Source organism: Aquarana catesbeiana, linkage group LG02, assembly GCF_042186555.1.
Source record: "Aquarana catesbeiana isolate 2022-GZ linkage group LG02, ASM4218655v1, whole genome shotgun sequence".
NCBI classification, from domain to species: Eukaryota; Metazoa; Chordata; class Amphibia; order Anura; family Ranidae; genus Aquarana; species Aquarana catesbeiana.
In genome coordinates this window covers 572,592,356-572,612,219 of record NC_133325.1, presented here as the reverse complement: position 1 = coordinate 572,612,219, position 19,864 = coordinate 572,592,356, and the positions used below count along the sequence as shown (strand labels likewise).

Below are 19,864 nucleotides of genomic sequence, written 5' to 3'. Positions count from 1 at the left end.
CATATAAAACAGGACGTACAATTATGAAAGGTTCCCCTCAGTGCTACTTTAGAACAGCTGAGGAAAGAACTAGTAAATAAAAAATACTGCACAATTGTGGTAAATTTGCTCTCACATGGGTGGCATTAAAAAAAAGGGTTGATCCATGTTTTTACCACACATCTACAAGCAGACATGGTGCCACTTGGAGTAGTTCACATTGCTATGCATTGTGGTGTGGCAATTTTAACATTACCTGTCCATCTCTTCCATGCAAGTGGATGAAGATCTGCTGCAACCATGAGCCAAATGTTTGCCTAGCAGTTGCAGCACAGACCGGCAATGTAAAATACACACACAAAAAAAAAAAAAAAAAAAAAAAACACACACAGGTATCAAGAGGAGGCAGGATCACCTCCTGAATGCCTGTAAACTTCTTTCACAATCCTCTGAAAAGAAATTAACTGTGGAACACTTTTCAGGGGGGCCTTAAAATGATGCAGCTAGTGTAAAACGAGTACCACTGTTTTGCTGTTCAACAGAAATGAAAAAAAGCTTCCCTCTGTCCCCTGACCTCGTCAACCACAAAAGGCATTTAAAGAAAGATGGGCTTTAACGCCCAGCTGCTGCACATATGATATGCATCCATGGAGGCATGAGATTGTGCGCCGAGAGCGTACTCACTGCGCACTTCCAGCACACTGACCAAGCCTTATTGACAGCTCTCAGTCAAGGCTTTTGATCAGGAGCCAGCAAAATGAGCTCCTAACCACTTGCCGACCGCCTAACGTATATATACGTCGGCAGAATGGCACGGGCAGGCAGAATCACGTACCTGTACGTGATCTGCCTCCCGCGGGCGGGGGGTCCGATCGGACCCCCCCCCGGTGCCACCGGCGGTCGGCATCTGACTAGGAGCGTCGGGAGGCGAGGGGGAGACCATCCGATCGTGGCCCCCCCCTCGCGATCGCTCCCAGCCAATAGGAATCCTCCCCTGCCTGTGTGTAGTTTCACACAGGCAGAGGATGTGATGTCATCTCTCCTCGGTCTGGCAGTTTCCGTCCCAGCGCCGAGGAGAGAAGACATGTAAGTGCACACAACACACACACACACAGTAGAACATGCCAGGCATACCTTACACCCCCGATCCCCCCCCCGATCACCCCCCCGATCACCCCCCCCCCCCCTGTCACAAACTGACATTAGCAGTATTTTTTTTTTTTTTTTTCTGATTACTGCATAGTGTCAGTTTGTGACAGTTACAGTGTTAGGGCAGTGAATATTACCCCCCTTTAGGTCTAGGATACCCCCCTAACCCCCCCTAATAAAGTTTTAACCCCTTGATCACCCCCTGTCACCAGTGTCACTAAGCGATCATTTTTCTGATCGCTGTATTAGTGTCGCTGGTGACGCTAGTTAGGAACGTAAATATTTAGGTTCGCCGTCAGCGTTTTATAGCGTCAGGGACCCCCATATACTATCTAATAAAGGTTTTAACCCCTTGATTGCCCCCTAGTTAACCCTTTCACCACTGATCACCGTATAACCATTACAGTTGACGCTGGTGAGTTTGTTTATTTTTTATAGTGTCAGGGCACCCGCCGTTTATTACCGAATAAAGGTTTAGCCCCCCGATCGCCCGGCGGTGATATGCGTCGCCCCAGGCAGCGTCAGATTAGCGCCAGTACCGCTAACACCCACGCACGCAGCATGCGCCTCCCTTAGTGGTATAGTATCTGATCGGATCAATATCTGATCCAATCAGATCTATACTAGCGTCCCCAGCAGTTTAGGGTTCCCGAAAACGCAGTGTTAGCGGGATCAGCCCAGATACCTGCTAGCACCTGCGTTTTGCCCCTCCGCCCAGCCCACCCAAGTGCAGTATCGATCGATCGCTGTCACTTACAAGGCACTAAACGCATAACTGCAGCGTTCGCAGAGTCAGGCCTGATCCCTGCGATCGCTAACAGTTTTTTTGGTAGCGTTTTGGTGAACTGGCAAGCACCAGCCCCAGGCAGCGTCAGGTTAGTGCCAGTAGCGCTAACACCCACGCACGCAGCATACGCCTCCCTTAGTGCTATAGTATCTGATCGGATCAATATCTGATCCGATCAGATCTATACTAGCATCCCCAGCAGTTTAGGGTTCCCACAAACGCAGTGTTAGCGGGATCAGCCCAGATACCTGCTAGCACCTGCGTTTTGCCCCTCCGCCCGGCCCAGCCCAGCCCACCCAAGTGCAGTATCGATCGATCACTGACACTTACAAAACACTAAACGCATAACTGCAGCGTTCGCAGAGTCAGGCCTGATTCCTGCGATCGCTAACAGTTTTTTTGGTAGCGTTTTGGTGAACTGGCAAGCACCAGCCCCAGGCAGCGTCAGGTTAGCACCAGTACCGCTAACACCCACGCACGCAGCATACACCTCCCTTAGTGGTATAGTATCTGAACTGATCAATATCTGATCCGATCAGATCTATACTAGCGTCCCCAGCAGTTTAGGGTTCCCACAAACGCAGTGTTAGCGGGATCAGCCCAGATACCTGCTAGCACCTGCGTTTTGCCCCTCCGCCCGGCCCAGCCCAGCCCACCCAAGTGCAGTATCGATCGATCACTGACACTTACAAAACACTAAACGCATAACTGCAGCGTTCGCAGAGTCAGGCCTGATCCCTGCGATCGCTAACAGTTTTTTTGGTAGCGTTTTGGTGAACTGGCAAGCACCAGCGGCCTAGTACACCCCGGTCGTAGTCAAACCAGCACTGCAGTAACACTTGGTGACGTGGCGAGTCCTATAAGTGCAGTTCAAGCTGGTGAGGTGGCAAGCATAAGTAGTGTCCCGCTGCCACCAAGAAGACAAACACAGGCCCGTCATGCCCATAGTGCCCTTCCTGCTGCATTCGCCAATCCTAATTGGGAACCCACCACTTCTGCAGCACCCGTACTTCCCCCATTCACATCCCCAATCAAATGCAGTCGGCTGCATGAGAGGCATTTTCTTTATGTCCTCCCGAGTACCCCTACCCAACGAACCCCCAAAAAAGATGTCGTGTCTGCAGCAAGCGCGGATATAGGCGTGACACCCGCTATTATTGTCCCTCCTGTCCTGACAATCCTGGTCTTTGCATTGGTGAATGTTTTGAACGCTACCATTCACTAGTTGAGTATTAGCGTAGGGTACAGCATTGCACAGACTAGGACACACTTTCACAGGGTCTCCCAAGATGCCATCGCATTTTGAGAGACCCGAACCTGGAACCGGTTACAGTTATAAAAGTTAGTTACAAAAAAAAGTGTAAAAAAAAAAAAAAAAAAAAACATACAAAAATATAAAATAAAAAAAAAATAGTTGTCGTTTTATTGTTCTCTCTCTCTCTATTCTCTCTCTCTATTGTTCTGTTCTTTTTTACTGTATTCTATTCTGCAATGTTTTATTGTTATTATGTTTTATCATGTTTGCTTTTCAGGTATGCAATTTTTTATACCTTACCGTTTACTGTGCTTTATTGTTAACCATTTTTTTGTCTTCAGGTACGCCATTCACGACTTTGAGTGGTTATACCAGAATGATGCCTGCAGGTTTAGGTATCATCTTGGTATCATTCTTTTCAGCCAGCGGTCGGCTTTCATGTAAAAGCAATCCTAGCGGCTAATTAGCCTCTAGACTGCTTTTACAAGCAGTGGGAGGGAATGCCCCTCCCCCCCCCCAACGTCTTCCGTGTTTTTCTCTGGCTCTCTTGTCTCAACAGGGAATCTGAAAATGCAGCCGGTGATTCAGCCAGCTGACCATAGAGCTGATCAGAGACCAGAGTGGCTCCAAACATCTCTATGGCCTAAGAAACCGGAAGCTACGAGCATTTTATGACTTAGATTTCGCCGGATGTAAACAGCGCCATTGGGAAATTGGGAAAGCATTTTATCACACCGATCTTGGTGTGGTCAGATGCTTTGAGGGCAGAGGAGAAATCTAGGGTCTAATAGACCCCAATTTTTGCAAAAAAGAGTACCTGTCACTACCTATTGCTATGATAGGGGATATTTACATTCCCTGAGATAACAATAAAAATGATTAAAAAAAAAAAAAAAATGAAAGGAACAGTTTAAAAATAAGATAAAAAAATAATAATAATAAAGAAAAAAAAAAAAAAAAAAAAAAAAGCACCCCTGTCCCCCCTGCTCTCGCGCTTAGGCGAACGCAAGCGTCGGTCTGGCGTCAAATGTAAACAGCAATTGCACCATGCATGTGAGGTATCGCCGCGAAGGTCAGATCGAGGGCAGTAAGTTTAGCAGTAGACCTCCTCTGTAAATCTAAAGTGGTAACCTGTAAAGGCTTTTAAAGGCTTTTAAAAATGTATTTAGTTTGTCGCCACTGCACGTTTGTGCGCAATTTTAAAGCATGTCATGTTTGGTATCCATGTACTCGGCCTAAGATCATCTTTTTTATTTCATCAAACATTTGGGCAATATAGTGTGTTTTAGTGCATTAAAATGTAAAAAAGTGTGTTTTTTCCCCAAAAAATGCGTTTGAAAAATCGCTGCGCAAATACTGTGTGAAAAAAAAAAATGAAACACCCACCATTTTAATCTGTAGGGCATTTGCTTTAAAAAAAATATATAATGTTTGGGGGTTCAAAGTAATTTTCTTGCAAAAAAAAATTATTTTTTTATGTAAACAATAAGTGTCAGAAAGGGCTTTGTCTTCAAGTGGTTAGAAGAGTGGGTGATGTGTGACATAAGCTTCTAGATGTTGTGCATAAAATGCCAGGACAGTTCAAAACCCCCCCAAATGACCCCATTTTGGAAAGTAGACACCCCAAGCTATTTGCTGAGAGTCATGTTGAGTCCATGGAATAATTTATATTGTGACACAAGTTGCGGGAAAGAGACAATTTTTTATTTTTTTTATTTTTTTTTTGCGCAAAGTTGTCACTAAATGATATATTGCTCAAACATGCCATGGGAATATGTGAAATTACACCCCAAAATACATTCTGCTGCTTCTCCTGAGTACGGGGATACCACATGTGTGAGACTTTTTGGGAGCCTAGCCGCGTACGGGACCCTGAAAACCAAGCACCGCCTTCAGGCTTTCTAAGGCCGTAAATTTTTGATTTCACTCTTCACTGCCTATCACAGTTTCGGAGGCCATGGAATGCCCAGGTTGCAAAAAACCCCCCCAAATGACCCCATTTTGGAAAGTAGACACCCCAAGCTATTTGATGAGAGGTATAGTGAGTATTTTGCAGACCTCACTTTTTGTCACAAAGTTTTGAAAATTGAAAAAAGAAAAAAAAAAATTTTTTTTCTCGTCTTTCTTTATTTTCAAAAACAAATGAGAGCTGCAAAATACTCACCATGCCTCTCAGCAAATAGCTTGGGGTGTCTACTTTCCAAAATGGGGTCATTTGGGGGGGGTTTGTGCCACCTGGGCATTCCATGGCCTCCGAAACTGTGATAGGCAGTGAGGAGTAAAATCAAAAATGTACGCCCTTAGAAATCCTGAAGGTGGTGATTGGTTTTCGGGGTCCCGTACGCGGCTAGGCTCCCAAAAAGTCCCACACATGTGGTATCCCCATACTCAGGAGAAGCAGCTAAATGTATTTTGGGGTGCAATTCCACATATGCCCATGGCCTGTGTGAGCAATATATCATTTAGTGACAACTTTGTGCAAAAAAAAAAAAAAAAAAAAAAAATTTGTCACTTTCCCGCAACTTGTGTCAAAATATAAAACATTCCATGGACTCAACATGCCTCAAAGCAAATAGCTTGGGGTGTCTACTTTCCAAAATGGGGTCATTTGGGGGGGTTTTATGTCATCTGGGCATTTTATGGCCTTCAAAACTGTGATAGGTAGTGAGGAGTAAAATCAAAAATGTACGCCCTTAGAAATCCTGAAGGCAGTGATTGGTTTTCGGGGCCCCGTACGCGGCTAGACTCCCAAAAAGTCCCACACATGTGGTATCCCCATACTCAGGAGAAGCAGCAGAATGTATTTTGGGGTGCAATTCCACATATGCCCATGGCCTGTGTGAGCAATATATCATTTAGTGACAACTTTTTGTAATTTTTTTTTTTTTTTTTGTCATTATTCAATCACTTGGGACAAAAAAAATGAATATTCAATGGGCTCAACATGCCTCTCAGCAAATTCCTTGGGGTGTCTACTTTCCAAAATGGGGTCATTTGTGGGGGTTTTGTACTGCCCTGCCATTTTAGCACCTCAAGAAACGACATAGGCAGTCATAAATTAAAGGCTGTGTAAATTCCAGAAAATGTACCCTAGTTTGTAGACGCTATAACTTTTGCGCAAACCAATAAATATACACTTATTGACATTTTTTTTACCAAAGACATGTGGCCGAATACATTTTGGCCTAAATGTATGACTAAAATTGAGTTTATTGGATTTTTTTTAGAACAAAAAGTAGAAAATATCATTTTTTTTCAAAATTTTCGGTCTTTTTCCGTGTATAGCGCAAAAAATAAAAACGGCAGAGGTGATCAAATACTATCAAAAGAAAGCTCTATTTGTGGGAAGAAAAGGACGCAAATTTCGTTTGGGTACAGCATTGCATGACCGCGCAATTAGCAGTTAAAGCGACGCAGTGCCGAATTGTAAAAAGTGCTCTGGTCAGGAAGGGGGTAAAACCTTCCGGGGCTGAAGTGGCTAATCATGCAACTGCTGTGAGAGTAAAACACAGCAGTCACAGGATATAGAAGACACGGCACCTCCTGGGCACTAAAGGCCACGTTAAGGGATTAAAGTTAAAATCCACTTTTATGACAGTCTGAAATCTAATAAATTCCTTTATATACTGTCCCATAAAATATGCAAGTATCTCCCAACAAACATAGACACTCACTAGTGGTGTTATAAATACTCACTAAAAGGAGAAGTTGACGTTAAGCCCCCATTCACACTACTGCAGCGCGATGCCAGGCATTGTGCAGATATGCGTTTTCGCGCATTGGGGAGACCATTCATATCAATGGGCTGCCCTACACTTGACAAATATGCCATGCTGTGCTTAAGGTGCCATTTCAGTGGCACTACACAAGTGTGAATGTAGTTTTAAGGGTCACTATACATGTTAAAATCTGACTATATGCTCACTGCACAAACTTTGGATCCACCTAAACTGGGGTACACCATGAATAGCGTATATTTCTGCGCCCAAGAGTGCAGGTGTTCGCGTACAGCTGTCTGTACAAACCTATAAACGGACTGCGGCTGTACACAGATCACCACACCTCAGAGGGTTTAAATGTGCACAGGGATGGATGTGAGCCCATGGACATCAAGGAGATGAGTACAGTGCCTTGAAAAAGTTTTCATACCCCTTGACATTCTTCACATTTTGTCATGTTACAACCAAAAACGTAAATGTATTTTATTGGGATTTTATGTGATAGACCAACACAAAGTGGCACATAATTGTAAAGTGGAAAGAAAATGTTAAATTGTTTTCAAAATCTTTTACAAATAAATATGTGAAAAGTGTGGTGTGCATTTGTATTCAGCCCCCCTGAGTCAATACTTTGTAGAACCACCTTTCCCTGCAATTACAGCTGCAAGTCTTTTTGGGGATGTCTCTACCAGCTTTACACATCTAGAGAGTGACATTTTTGCTAATTATTCTTTGCAAAATAGCTCAATCTCTGTCAGGTTGGATGGAGAGTGTCTGTGAACAGCAATTTTCAAGTCTTGCCACAAATTCTCAATTGGATTTAGGTCTGGACTTTGACTGGACCATTCTAACACATGAATATGCTTTGATCTAAACCATTCCATTGTAGCTCTGGCTGTATGTTTAGGGTCGTTGTCCTGCTGGTAGGTGAACCTCCCACCCCAGTCACAAGTCTTTTGCAGACTCTAACAGGATTACTTTTTTACTAAGATTGCCCTGTATTTGGCTCCATCCATCTTCCTATCAACTCTGACCAGCTTCCCTGTCCCTGCTGAAGAAAAGCATCCCCACAACATGATGCTGCAACCACCATGTTTCACGGTGGGGATGGTGTGTTCAGGGTGATGTGCAGTGTTAGTTTTCCCCCACACAGCTTTTTGCTTTTAGGCCAAAAAGTTTAATTTTGGTCTCATCTGACCAGAGCACCTTCTTCCACATGTTTGCTGTGTCCCCCACATGGCTTCTCGCAAACTGCAAACAGGACTTCTTATGGCTTTCTTTCAACAATGGCTTTCTTCTTGCCACTCTTCCATAAAGGCCAGATTTGTGGAGTGCACGACTGATAGTTGTCCTGTGGATAGATTTTCCCACCTGAGCTGTGGATCTCTGCAGCTCCTCCAGAGTTACCATGGGCCTCTTGGCTGCTTCTCTGATTAATGCTCTCCTTGCCTGGCCTGTCAGTTTAGATGGACGGCCATGTCTTGGTAGGTTTGCAGTTGTGCCATACTCTTTCCATTTTTGGATGATGGATTGAACAGTGCTCCGTGAGATGTTCAAAGCTTGGGATATTTTTTATAATCTAACCCTGCTTTAAACTTCTCCACAACTTTATCCCTGACCTGTCTGGTGTGTTCCTTGGCCCTCATGATGCTGTATGTTCACTAAGGTTCTCTAACAAACCTCTGAGGGCTTTACAGAACAGCTCTATTTACACTGAGATAAAATTACACACAGGTGGACTCTATTTACTAAATTAGGTGAATTCTGAAGGCAATTGGTTCCACTAGATTTTAGTTAGGGGTATCAGAGTAAAGGAGGCTGAATACAAATGTACTCCACACTTTTCAGATATTTATTTGTAAAAAAAGAATTGAACCATTTATCATTTTCCTTCCGCATCACAATTATGTTGGTCTATCACATAAAATCCTAATAAAGTACATTTATGTTTTCGGTTGTAACATGACAAAATCTGGAAAATTTCAAGGGGTATGAATACTTTTTCAAGGCACAATATATATATGCTGCATCTATATACTATTTTGTAAATTTCAGAAGCAATGTATGTAAGCTGCGGACCTAGGGTCATATTCTTCCTGTAAGTCTCCTCCAACATGGTACTTCAGGAACACCAGCTCCCCACTGCCCATTCTCACTTGTCCGCTTTTGCCAAATGCGTTTTGGAATTGGAGCAAAACATGTCAACAAACATCAGCACAAGTGAACACACAACAATGGGTCATCGGCGACATGTTTTGTTGCGTTTCTACTGATTTTAAAGAAAAATGCACCTGCAAAAAACAGACAAGTGTGAATAGGCCCACAGCCTTGTGAAGAAACAAAGCAAGAATTCCCAACACACTCCAAGCTGCAGAACCATCTAGAATGCAATCCATAGCATAACTGTTTCTCCACTAGACAAAATAAGCTATAGGGATAATTTTTTTATTTGCCTGGAGTTGGGCTTTAAAGTAGAACTGTAGACCGATATCTAAATTCATAGATGAAATACACAAATGTGAACCGTTTTTGCCTGCCAAACTATTGCAATTCGGTTTAACCGGCATTGTAATTTAGAATTCTGACAATGAATCAGCAGTGTGATAACAACAATTCACTGACCAATGAGCAGGCTAGGGTCAGAGAGGTCACACAGGGAGCTACAAAGCTCAACCAGGAAAATGGGTTGCCACTTGCATACCTATCTGTTTGGCAGGTGTATAAATCTCAAGACAAGCTAAACAGAATATTAAAAATCCTTACACCTATGCATTCTTTTGCCCTGAGGCATTTTTCATTGGAATCATCATCAAAACAAAAAATCTCATCAAAATGCATGTAATGTGTGTTGCAATGCATTTTGTACTTGATGACAAAGCATCCCATAAAATACATTGATGCATAAAAACGAGCATCCTAATGTGTACGAGATCCGTTTCCATTGGAATTTCAAAGGAAAACACTCAAGAAAAAAAAAAAAAAAAAAAACGCAAATCTGAGCCTCACTGGACAGCTTTCAGCTTGCTAAATCATAGTGTATCATAAACAATGGCTTTTTTTTTCCCCATAAAATTCTATTCAGACCTGTTCAGAACTCACATAACCTTCACACTCACGATTTTTTAGTGTGTTGCACATTGGGCTGCCATATGTTTGTTTGCTGCCCAAAAGAAGCTTCTGTTCCTTTTTGGGTGACAAGCTTAGCGCAATTTTTTAAATCGCAGCAGAATAGCACAGTGTTTGGGATTTAAAATTGCAGGCAGAATCATGGCGAGTCTGTCAATCATTTCAAATCGCCTTATGTGAATGGGACCTTCATGCATGGCTTAACTTTTTTTTGTGTGTGTGTGTCTCGCTGCTGTTGATCACCTTCAGTCTCTATCTACACACACTCACTCTAACATAGGCTGCACACATTGCTCAGGTCCAGCTTCCACATAGTGACAACAATTGCCTATGCCAGCACAGCCATTTGTAGTCTCAAACAGGGGCTCGTGAGTCAGGGTGAACAATTTGCATTGGCACGGGAACAATTTGGATACAGTTGTGAAAGAAAGCGAGGGTAAAGCCAAAATCTAAGTGTTGTTCCTAGATTCCAATGGGGACTCCTATTCCAGGAACAGCTTTCTAAGAGGGGAATTCCCCTTACTTTGGGAGATGGCCTCTAATTTCTGTGTCCCTGGGAAAGTACCGTATAAGCCGTCCCGAGTGTAAGCCGAGGCACCTAATTTACTACAAAAACTGGGAAAACTTATTGACTCGAGTATAAGCCAAGGGTGAGAAATGCAGCAGCTACTGTAAGTGGAAAAGAGGGTCAACAATGCCCATCTGCAGCTGCATGACTCCCTGTGCAGATCTGTCTACCTCACTGTGTCCATTGCAGCCTTCCTGTGCTAATCTGCATACCTGATCAGCATGTCATGCAGTCAGACGGCGGCCATTCCAGTGTACAAAAGCCGCGCCTCCTCCTTGTCTGTGATAGGCGGAACACTCAGTTTCCCAGCAGTCAGTGTTCAGCCTATCACGGACATCCTCTCATCCACGTCCGTGGGATGAGGATGAGAGGACGTCCATGATAGGCGGAACACTGAACACTGACTCACTGCTGGGAAACTGAGCATTCCCCTATCACAGACGAGGACCAGGAGGAAGCGTGGCTTTTGTACACTGGAATGGCCGCCGTCTGACCTGCATGACATGCTGATCAGGTAGGCAGATGGCAGTGACTCGAGTATAAGCCGAGGGGGGTACTTTCAGCACAAAAAAAAAAAATGTGCTGAAAAACTCGGCTTATACGGTAAGTTAAGAGAAATGCCCCAAATGGTACACAGAGAGCAAAAAACTAACCTTGCAGGGGTTTTAAAGCTGATGTTTAGGCTACGTTCACATTGATTGCAGTGGATGGCATGGCTGTACCCTAAGTTTCCCTGACCCTTTTTGAAAACACAGCTGCATGGTTCTTTGACAAATTGCGGTTTCATGCACCCACAAACATGGCGCTTTTTCCAAAGCATGGGGATGCCATTAAGGACAAATCTGCTAGAGAGAAGCGTGTTTTAGCTGCAGGTACGGTAAAGCATGCGATTTATATGCATTCCGGCACCTGCAATAATGTGAACCTAAACTTAGCTACAGACTATTTTGCATAGTTACATTGGCCTACCTTGGGCAATTCTAATCTGGCCATACTTTAATGAAAATTTGGCTGGTTCAGCAGTGTGTGGTCATCGCCGCTTGACTGAAGTTGACTGCTTGATCAACTTCTGCCAAAGGAACACGTTAGAAAATTTTCAGCTGCTGCCAGAATACAATGTAGTTGCGAGCTGTATTCCTCCACCCACCTTGTTTGTGTGGATGAAGGAATCTGGTAGTTTCTTTTTCATTCAGCCCGCTGGCCAGGTTAAAGTGATTGTAAAGTAAATATTTAAAAAAAAAAAAAAAAAAGAACAAAACATATAATGCCGTGCTGTGCTGGTTTGACCCCCAGAAGAAGCCCTGATCTGCTTCTTCTGGGGGTCATCCACCAGCACTCCTGGCCCCCCGCCGAGGGCCCCCATAGCATGCTGCTTGCTATGGGGGCACTCATATCTGCTTGCTCCCAAGCCAGCTCTGTGTCCATTCACACAGAGCGCAGCTCCGCCCCCTCCACACCGGCTGTGACTGACAGCAGTGGGCGCCAATGGCACGCTGCTGCCACTCTGTCTAATGAGAGAGCCGCCGCTCTTGTGCACATCACTGGATCAAGATGGGGCTCAGGTAAGTATTTAGGGGGGCTGGGGAGGGGGGAAGGAAGCTCCATCCAGAAGGTTTTTTTACCTTAATGCAGAGAATGCATTAAGGTAAAAAAAACTTTCTGTCTTTAGATATGTTTTTGCCACACCTGTGGGATCCCCCTGGAAGCTGGAAATCACTGTAGCAGGCACCACTATTACAGTGATCTCCACCAGCTTCTGGATCCCATGCTGGGCTGTTGCCCTGCTGTATTGTGAACAGGTGGTTTGCTCAGCACGGACGTCACCCAGGAAACACTTTACCTTCTCTCAATGAATGCAATGCATTTTCTGATTGGAGGTGGTGGAGAGGCAGGGTGATGGGATATCACCATCTCTTCCAAACAGAGAATACTTTGCATTCATTGAGAGAAGGCAAAGTGTTTCCTGAATAGTACCCATGCCAAGCGAGGGACCTTCTGCGTTTGCAAAGCACCAGGACAGCTGCTCGGTATCGGACTCATAAGCTACTGGAGCTCACTGTAATAGCTTACCAGCTTACAGGGGGAATCTGCCATAAGCGACATTTGCATACTTAAAGTGGTTGTAAATTCTCACATATACCCAATGAAGTGACTGGCCTCAGGTCATACACACAGATGAAACAAATCCTCCTACATAAGTTGTACCTGTTTATCTATGGCTGTCTTTCCCCTACATCCATTCAAAATGTAGAATTTACACAGGAGGGAAAGAACACACCCCCCTTCACACAGGAACAGAGATGAGGCTGTCAATCACTTGGAGGTCCCTTCTCCATTACCATTTTTCTTTTGGTGTCCGAAACACTTTTCAGAAGGGATAAATTCGAGCATGTATAGCTAGCCTCATTTCAAAAGAATTTTCTTTTGAAAATTTGTGTGTTTTGTGATTCACCATTGATTTCGAAATTCGGCCAACCAAGCCTTCAATTTTACTTCATGTTGCTACAGAAAAGAATTTTCGTAGCTGGGAATCTTCTTTTCTTTACGGGAATTTTCTTTTCTTGCACATGCACATTTCTTTTTCGATTACATTTCTCGCACGATTCTCCCATCATTGTTTAGAAAATCGTTAGGTTTTCAAAAAATCTCCAACATCTCCGATTACTCAAGTTCGATGGCCGCACAAAAATCAGCTGTTGCTGCAGCCCACTAATGGTGTGACATATGACCGAAAATTCTTAGATAAGATTTTCGAGAGAAAATTCTTTTGAAATTCCACCCATGTATGGCCTGCCTAATGCACGTTCTGATTATCGGATGATAAAAAAAAAAAAAAAAAAAATCATTTTAGGATTGTTCAATAATCTGATCGTTAGTACACAGCTTTCGACAGCTGATCACAACAGTCTGTCCAACAAAATCCGAAGGTACAAACACGAAAACTTTTCTTGGATGACAGCCCATTGTACGACAATCGTTTAATCAGTACAGTATACATCTGCTAAAAATCGAACACCACACATGATCGGAAACACGAAAATAAACCAGAAGGACACAGGGGTCACACATATTTGACATCATTTAAAAAACGCAGCTACGCACAGCGGAAGGTTTTTCCAGAATCGTATCACAAAAATCGTACTTTTCGTAGAGCACATTTTGCACTGTTGTATTCGATATTAGTTTTATGCAACAAAATGCGAACGATATGTCGTACGATAATCGGAATGTGTGTACGAGGCATAAATGCTCTGGTATCAAGTACACCATATAGAGGGATATGCCTTGTTCATATTTCATTTAACAGTTACTAAAAAAAACTGTTACATTCCAGGCATGCTGGGATTGATAACTGTCACATTTGTTGTGCTCTCAACCAAACTATCAAATGGCTGGTGTCATAACTGATCACATGTGCAGCTTTATGGCAGTTGCTGATCAAACAGAAAAAGATAGGAGGTTTTAGTTCCACTTTGAGGCTGGGTTCACACTGAGGAAATGCGTCACATCACATTTGCACCACATTTGATCCATGTATGGGGACAGTGGTTGTACAGAAGTTGATCTGCCAACTGACCTCTGTACAGCCAACCTGTAAAAATGCTGCTCGGTCAGCATGGCAGGCTATAACTGGCAACGCTGATCAGTGCGTTCTGAGGATGGGGAACTTTCTCCACTGTCAGAACACATTGACACAGTGGGGGGATTGCCCTATCTACATTAAATGTGTGGATGGGGGAATTGGGTCAGGTTTACCGTATTTTTCGGACCATAAGACACACTTTTTCCCCAAAAAAATGCGTCTTATGGTGCGAATATACGATAGGAACCGCCCCCCCCCTCCGCTGCTGCCGGCACCGCCCTCTGCTACCACTGCCCTCCACCGCCGTCGCAATGCTGGTCCCGGAAGACAGACATCCCAGGCCCCCACGAGCGCCAGGCGATCTCCCGGCCTGACACCTGCTGAGGAGGAGACAGAGCAGCCCGAGCAATGGCACAGGTCAGGCTGCATTTATGGTAATATTCAGGCTGCATTAATGGTTATTTTCCGGCTGCATTTATGGTTATATTCAGGCTGCATTTATGGTTATATTCAGGCTGCATTTATGGTTATATTCAGGCTGCATTTATGGTTATATTCAGGCTGCATTTATGGTTATATTCAGGCTGCATTTCTTTGACACAGGTCAGGATGCATTTCATGAGCACTGGTAAATATTATAGTATACCATTTGGTTCAGAATATTTTTTTCTTGTTTTCCTCCTCTAAAACCTAGGTGCATCTTATGAAGCGAAAAATACGGTACTTGCTCAACCCGCTTGTTGAACAATTAAAAAAAATGGTTTTTGATTAGTCCAAGCTGGACCAATGTAACTATGCAATAATTGCCATATCTAGACTTCATCTTTAAAGTGATACTAAAGTCTTGGGGGGGGTTTTTGGTTTAAGAATAACAAACAGGTCATACTTACCTGCTCTGTGCAGTGGTTTTGCACAGAGCAGCCGAGATCCTCCTTTTCTCGGGTTCCTCCCACCTGCCGAGTGCCCCCACAGCTTTCTATGGGGGCACCTGAGCCGAGCCGCTACTCTGTGTGTCCATTCAGGCACAGAGTTGCAGTTCGTCCCACCCCCTCTCTCTCCTCATTGGCTCACTGAATTTAATTGACAGCAGCGGGAGCCAATGGCACCCGCTGCTGTGTCTCAGCCAATCAGGCGGGAGAGTCCCGGACAGCCGTGGCTCTTGTGCAAGATCGCTGGATCAAGATGGGCTCAGGTAAGTATTGGGGGGCTACTGCACACAGAAGGATTTTTAATCTTAAAAGAGAAGTATGGGTTTTTGTTTTTTTTTTAGATTCATATTTACCTAGGTGGATGCAACATCGGTCCGATGATGCATCTGTCCCCCGGCGCTTCTAACACTGAGAGCTGAGCGATCCAACACCGCCGATCGCTTGGTTCTCACAGCTCCGTCAGCAGAGAGCTACTGACTGTCAGTCAGCAGCTCTCTGCTCTGTCCCCTCCTCGCTCAACGGAGTGCTGGGCTGTGGAATTGGGGCAGAGTGGTCGACTCAGGGAGCTGGAAGGATCCCGACTTTATGGCCGTGATGATGCCCAAACCTGGACCGACTCTGTGACGTCAGCAGAAAGTGGACTTCAGCCCGCTCTCTGCTGAAAATGAGTCACAGGAGTACAGAACGAACTGCACTCCTGAGATCCACAGAAGTACAGCCAAACAAGCTTTGGCTGTAATTCTCCTTTAATGCGGAGTTCCACCCAAAAATGGAACTTCCGCTTTAAGTGAAGGTGACTCCCTGACATGCCACATTTGGCATGCCATTTTTTTTAGAGGGATCCAGCTCCCACTTCCTCCCAGGGCACCGCGGTGCCGGAAGGAAGACCACCTCTCCCCCCCTCCCTCTCGGCAATCATCGGTGACACGTCACAGGTCCCAGATGATTGCCCGGCCAGTCACAGCGCTCAGCACGGCTCGCACGTGCGCAGTGCGTGCCCGGCAGAGAGGGAGAGGGGCGGGGCCTCGTTCGCCCGCATCGCTGGACAGGTGAGTGTGCGATTAATAAAAGTCAGCAGCTACACTTTTTGTAGCTACTGACTTATATGGGTGGAACTCCTCTTTAATGTATAGAATGCATTAAAGGGGTTGTAAACCCTCAAGGTTTTTTACCTTAACCACTGGGCACTTAAACCCCCTTCCTAACCAGACCAATTTTCAGCTTTCAGTGCTCCCACACTTTGAATGACAATTATTCAGTCATGCAACATTGTACCCATATGAAATGTTTGTCCTTTTTTTCACACAAATAGAGCTTTCTTTTGGTGGTATTTAATCACCGTTGGGTTTTTTTATTTTTTGCACTATAGATCAAAAAAGACTGAAAATTTGGTTAAAAAAAAAAAAAAATCTTTGTTTCTGTTTATTTATTGCAGAGTATTGGCAGACTACTGCAGATTATTGGCAGAGTATTGCGGAGTATGGGCACTGAGCAGCGCTGTGGGCACTACAGATCCAGCCCACAGCACTGCTGCAAACAATCTCTCCCCCTCTCACTGTACAGATCAGTACAGAGAGGAGGGAGGAACCCGCGTCATAACATGACGCCGGTTTGTTTACAAGTGATCGCGCCGTCATTTGACGGAGCGATCACGTGGTAAATGGCCGCTACCAGCGGCCATTTTTTATCGTGATCCGTGATGTGCCAGCGGTCACGGATTTTCCCGAGGGCGCACAGGAGCAAAATTCTGGGAGGACGTACATGGACGCTCTCCCAGAATAAGCCGACCGCGCTGTAGCCATCTTTCGGCTATGGCCCGGTCAGCAAGTGGTTAATGCATTCTATGGTTTTGCTGTTTTTTGCAGCGATAGGCATGAGGACAGCAGCGCTAGCCGGTGTCTCAGGTCCCGATTGGGTAGACTGATAGCAGCCCAGCCATTGGCTCACGCTGCTGTCAATCAAATCAAATGATGCAGGAGACAGGGGGCAGGACCGAGTCCTGCTGTCTGTGTCAATGGACGCAGCAGCAGGACACGGGAGCGCGCCCACACGAGTGCCCTGAGAGAGAGCAGCTCTCCAAAGAGGCACTTGAGAAGAGGAGGAGCCTGGAGCGCCACTGAGGGACCCTAGAAGAGGAGGTTCAGGCCCATTCTGTGCAAAACCATCTGCACAGAGGAGGCAAGTATGACATGTTTTTTTTTTTTTGTTTTTTTGCTTTTTTTTTTTTTTAAAGAACCTTTAGATATCCTTTAGGCCGGGTTCACACTATAACCAGCTGCGGATCGCACAGGAGCGCTGTGCATCCCTGTTCCCTGTTTCAGGGACTAATCAGGGCTGAATCAATGCCTGAATTCGGCCCTGAAACGGAGCCAAAAGACGCACAGCGTTTCTGTGCAGTGCGCTCCACAGCCGCCCCGGAGATATGTTGACCGGTTCCATAGGGAGCTGGTCACATTCTCCTGTTATGCGAATTGGATCCAATTTGCATAGGTGTGAACCCAGCCTTAAGATTAAAAAAAAAAACAAAAAAAAACACTTCTGCCTTTACAACCACTTTAACCCCCTTTCTAGTCTATCCAGACTAGAGAAAAAAAAAAAAGGTTTTCCCTATATATACACACTTCAAGCTGTGTTTATCAGTTTAGCTGGAGTTCTGCTTAAAGTATTCTGAATGAGAGAAAAGCGATCGGCTTAGTTGTTGTTAATGGCTTTTTACAATGTCCTTATTCTTATCACACGATTGTATTCAATAAGCTCAACTGACTTTGCCAAAGCATCCATTACAAAACCCAAAGCCTAAAGATCAATACCATACAAGACGGCTACTTTTCCCCATCAAACAAAGGGGTTTTTCATGGTTCTCCATTGATCCAAAAAAAAAAAAAAAAAAGGAGAGCGAACCAAATTGTGTAAAAGGAGACACGCTACCATGTGTCTGTGGGTATTTCTCATCGCTGATGGAAAGCCACCTTCTGTCATTGGAGATCCTTCTCCCAGCAATGAGCTGCTCCTTTCAAATCCCTTCCCTACGTTTCATCTTCCCGGTGACCAAAATAAGAAAAAAATCAAACGGGAAACCTTGACAATACCTTGTCAGGCACAGGTGGTAACCAACGCGGAGGCAAAGGTTAATCCCTATTACGATCCATGGTGACAAGTTAGCCACCTCCTAATGACATCAGGAACAAAGTATGGTCTCCTGGGTCTCACACACCCACACGGTACAACTAGGGTTACCACCTCATCTCTTTCGGGTTCTGCGGCTGATGAAGGTGGTAATTAAACTCGCTTGGCGCCTTATCTGCATTAAAATTAGCCTCAGAACTTGTGAAATTCATATGTGCTCGGGTTTAAAGGGATGAGGTGGCAACTCTAGGTACAAGGTGGTCGGTCCCTCGGAGGAAGACGACAACAGGCCCCAGAGGATGAGGATGGGCCCCCCGTCATAAACAGAGGATGGGCCCCCCCGTGTCATAAACAGAGGATGGGGCCCCCCATCATAAACAGAAGATGGGCCCCCCATCATAAACAGAGGATGGGCCCCCCGTGTCACACAATGGAAGGAGAATGTACACAAAGTTTAAGGAGAAGAAGGGAAGGGCGGTGTGCTGCCATGGCAATGAAAGGGTCCCCCATCATAAAGTCATCTGCTAGTAAAGGAATGCTAAATAAGTGCAGGACTTCCTGCCATAGGGGACACAAGTAACGGTCCTCCATGGAGGGGACCCCAGGCTCTGGGTGCGGTTATAGAAAGTTAGGGAAGAGAAGTACCACTATGAACTGGGGGTGGGGGGGTTCCCCTCCATACACCAACACTCCCCCCCCCACACACACACATAAAGAACTTACCGTACAGCCTGCAGAGGAGCAGCCAAGCCAGGGCACAGCAGGGGAAGGGCATTCCGTGGGCTCCTCGGTGTACCATGGTGCTGAGGGCAATGGAAACACAAGGCAGCTCCCAGTCCCAGTCTCACAATGCTCGGAGCATGGACGGGGAGGGGGGGGGGTGGTGGCTGCTGGGACGAGCCGACTGGGAGGGGCCAGCCTAGACAGAGGTCACCTCACAGCGCCTGTCCACCCCACTATACACCATGGGTGACCCCCCCTGACCCGCCACACCAACTGCACCCAAGTAGTCAGGGAAGAGCGAGCCCGAGGTGGGAGCCTTGCTGAGAGCTGAGCTCAGGAATCCCCGGCACCCCTCTAGACGTGCAGCCTGACTCCTCCCTGCCGGCCGCTGGGTGGTGCCAACTTCACTTCTTCACCCACCGCGCACACACACACACACACACACACACACTGCTAAGCGCTTCGACACCACAGCCAATCGGCTTCTAGCTTTGCTTTGCACTGCTTAGTTGACCAAGCTAAAGATGAAAGCTGATTGGTTGCTAGGTAGAACTCCAGTCACCGTAGACTTCTCTGTCCAAGGCTCAGGGAACACTTGTGCTTGTATGGCATTGCTCGGCTTGCAGGAAAAGTGCCGATGTCATAAAATTAAAAAAAATATGATCTTCTTTCTTTGTTTTTGTTTTTTTCTAAAAAAACAATTCATAAAAAAGATTGAAATAAAAACAAATATAGTGTTACCTACCCACTTGCCTACAGGGCACTTTCACCCCCTTCCTGCCCAAGTCAATTTTCAGCTTTCAGTGCTGTTGCACTTTAAATGACATGCAACATCGTACCCAAATGACATTTTTATCATTTTTTGAGACATATAGAACTTTCTTTTGGTTGTATTTAATCACCACTGTTTTTTTTTTTTT

The 19,864-nt window shown here is 45.1% G+C and overlaps 1 protein-coding gene across 3 annotated transcripts in view; it reads right to left on the bottom strand.

The window, feature by feature from the left end:
• Positions 1-19,336, bottom strand: part of NECTIN3 (nectin cell adhesion molecule 3) — a 210,563-nt gene extending 191,227 nt beyond the window's left edge. Inside the window, exon 1 of one of the 3 annotated variants that reach the window (XM_073616097.1) lies at positions 18,945-19,336. In XM_073616097.1, coding sequence (XP_073472198.1) covers positions 18,945-19,020 — 76 coding nt within the window. In that variant the 5' untranslated portion in view covers positions 19,021-19,336. The remainder of the gene's footprint in view (positions 1-18,944) is intronic. The other 2 variants (XM_073616095.1, XM_073616098.1) reach the window with 2 other exon arrangements.
• Between the last annotated feature and the right edge of the window lie 528 nt (positions 19,337-19,864).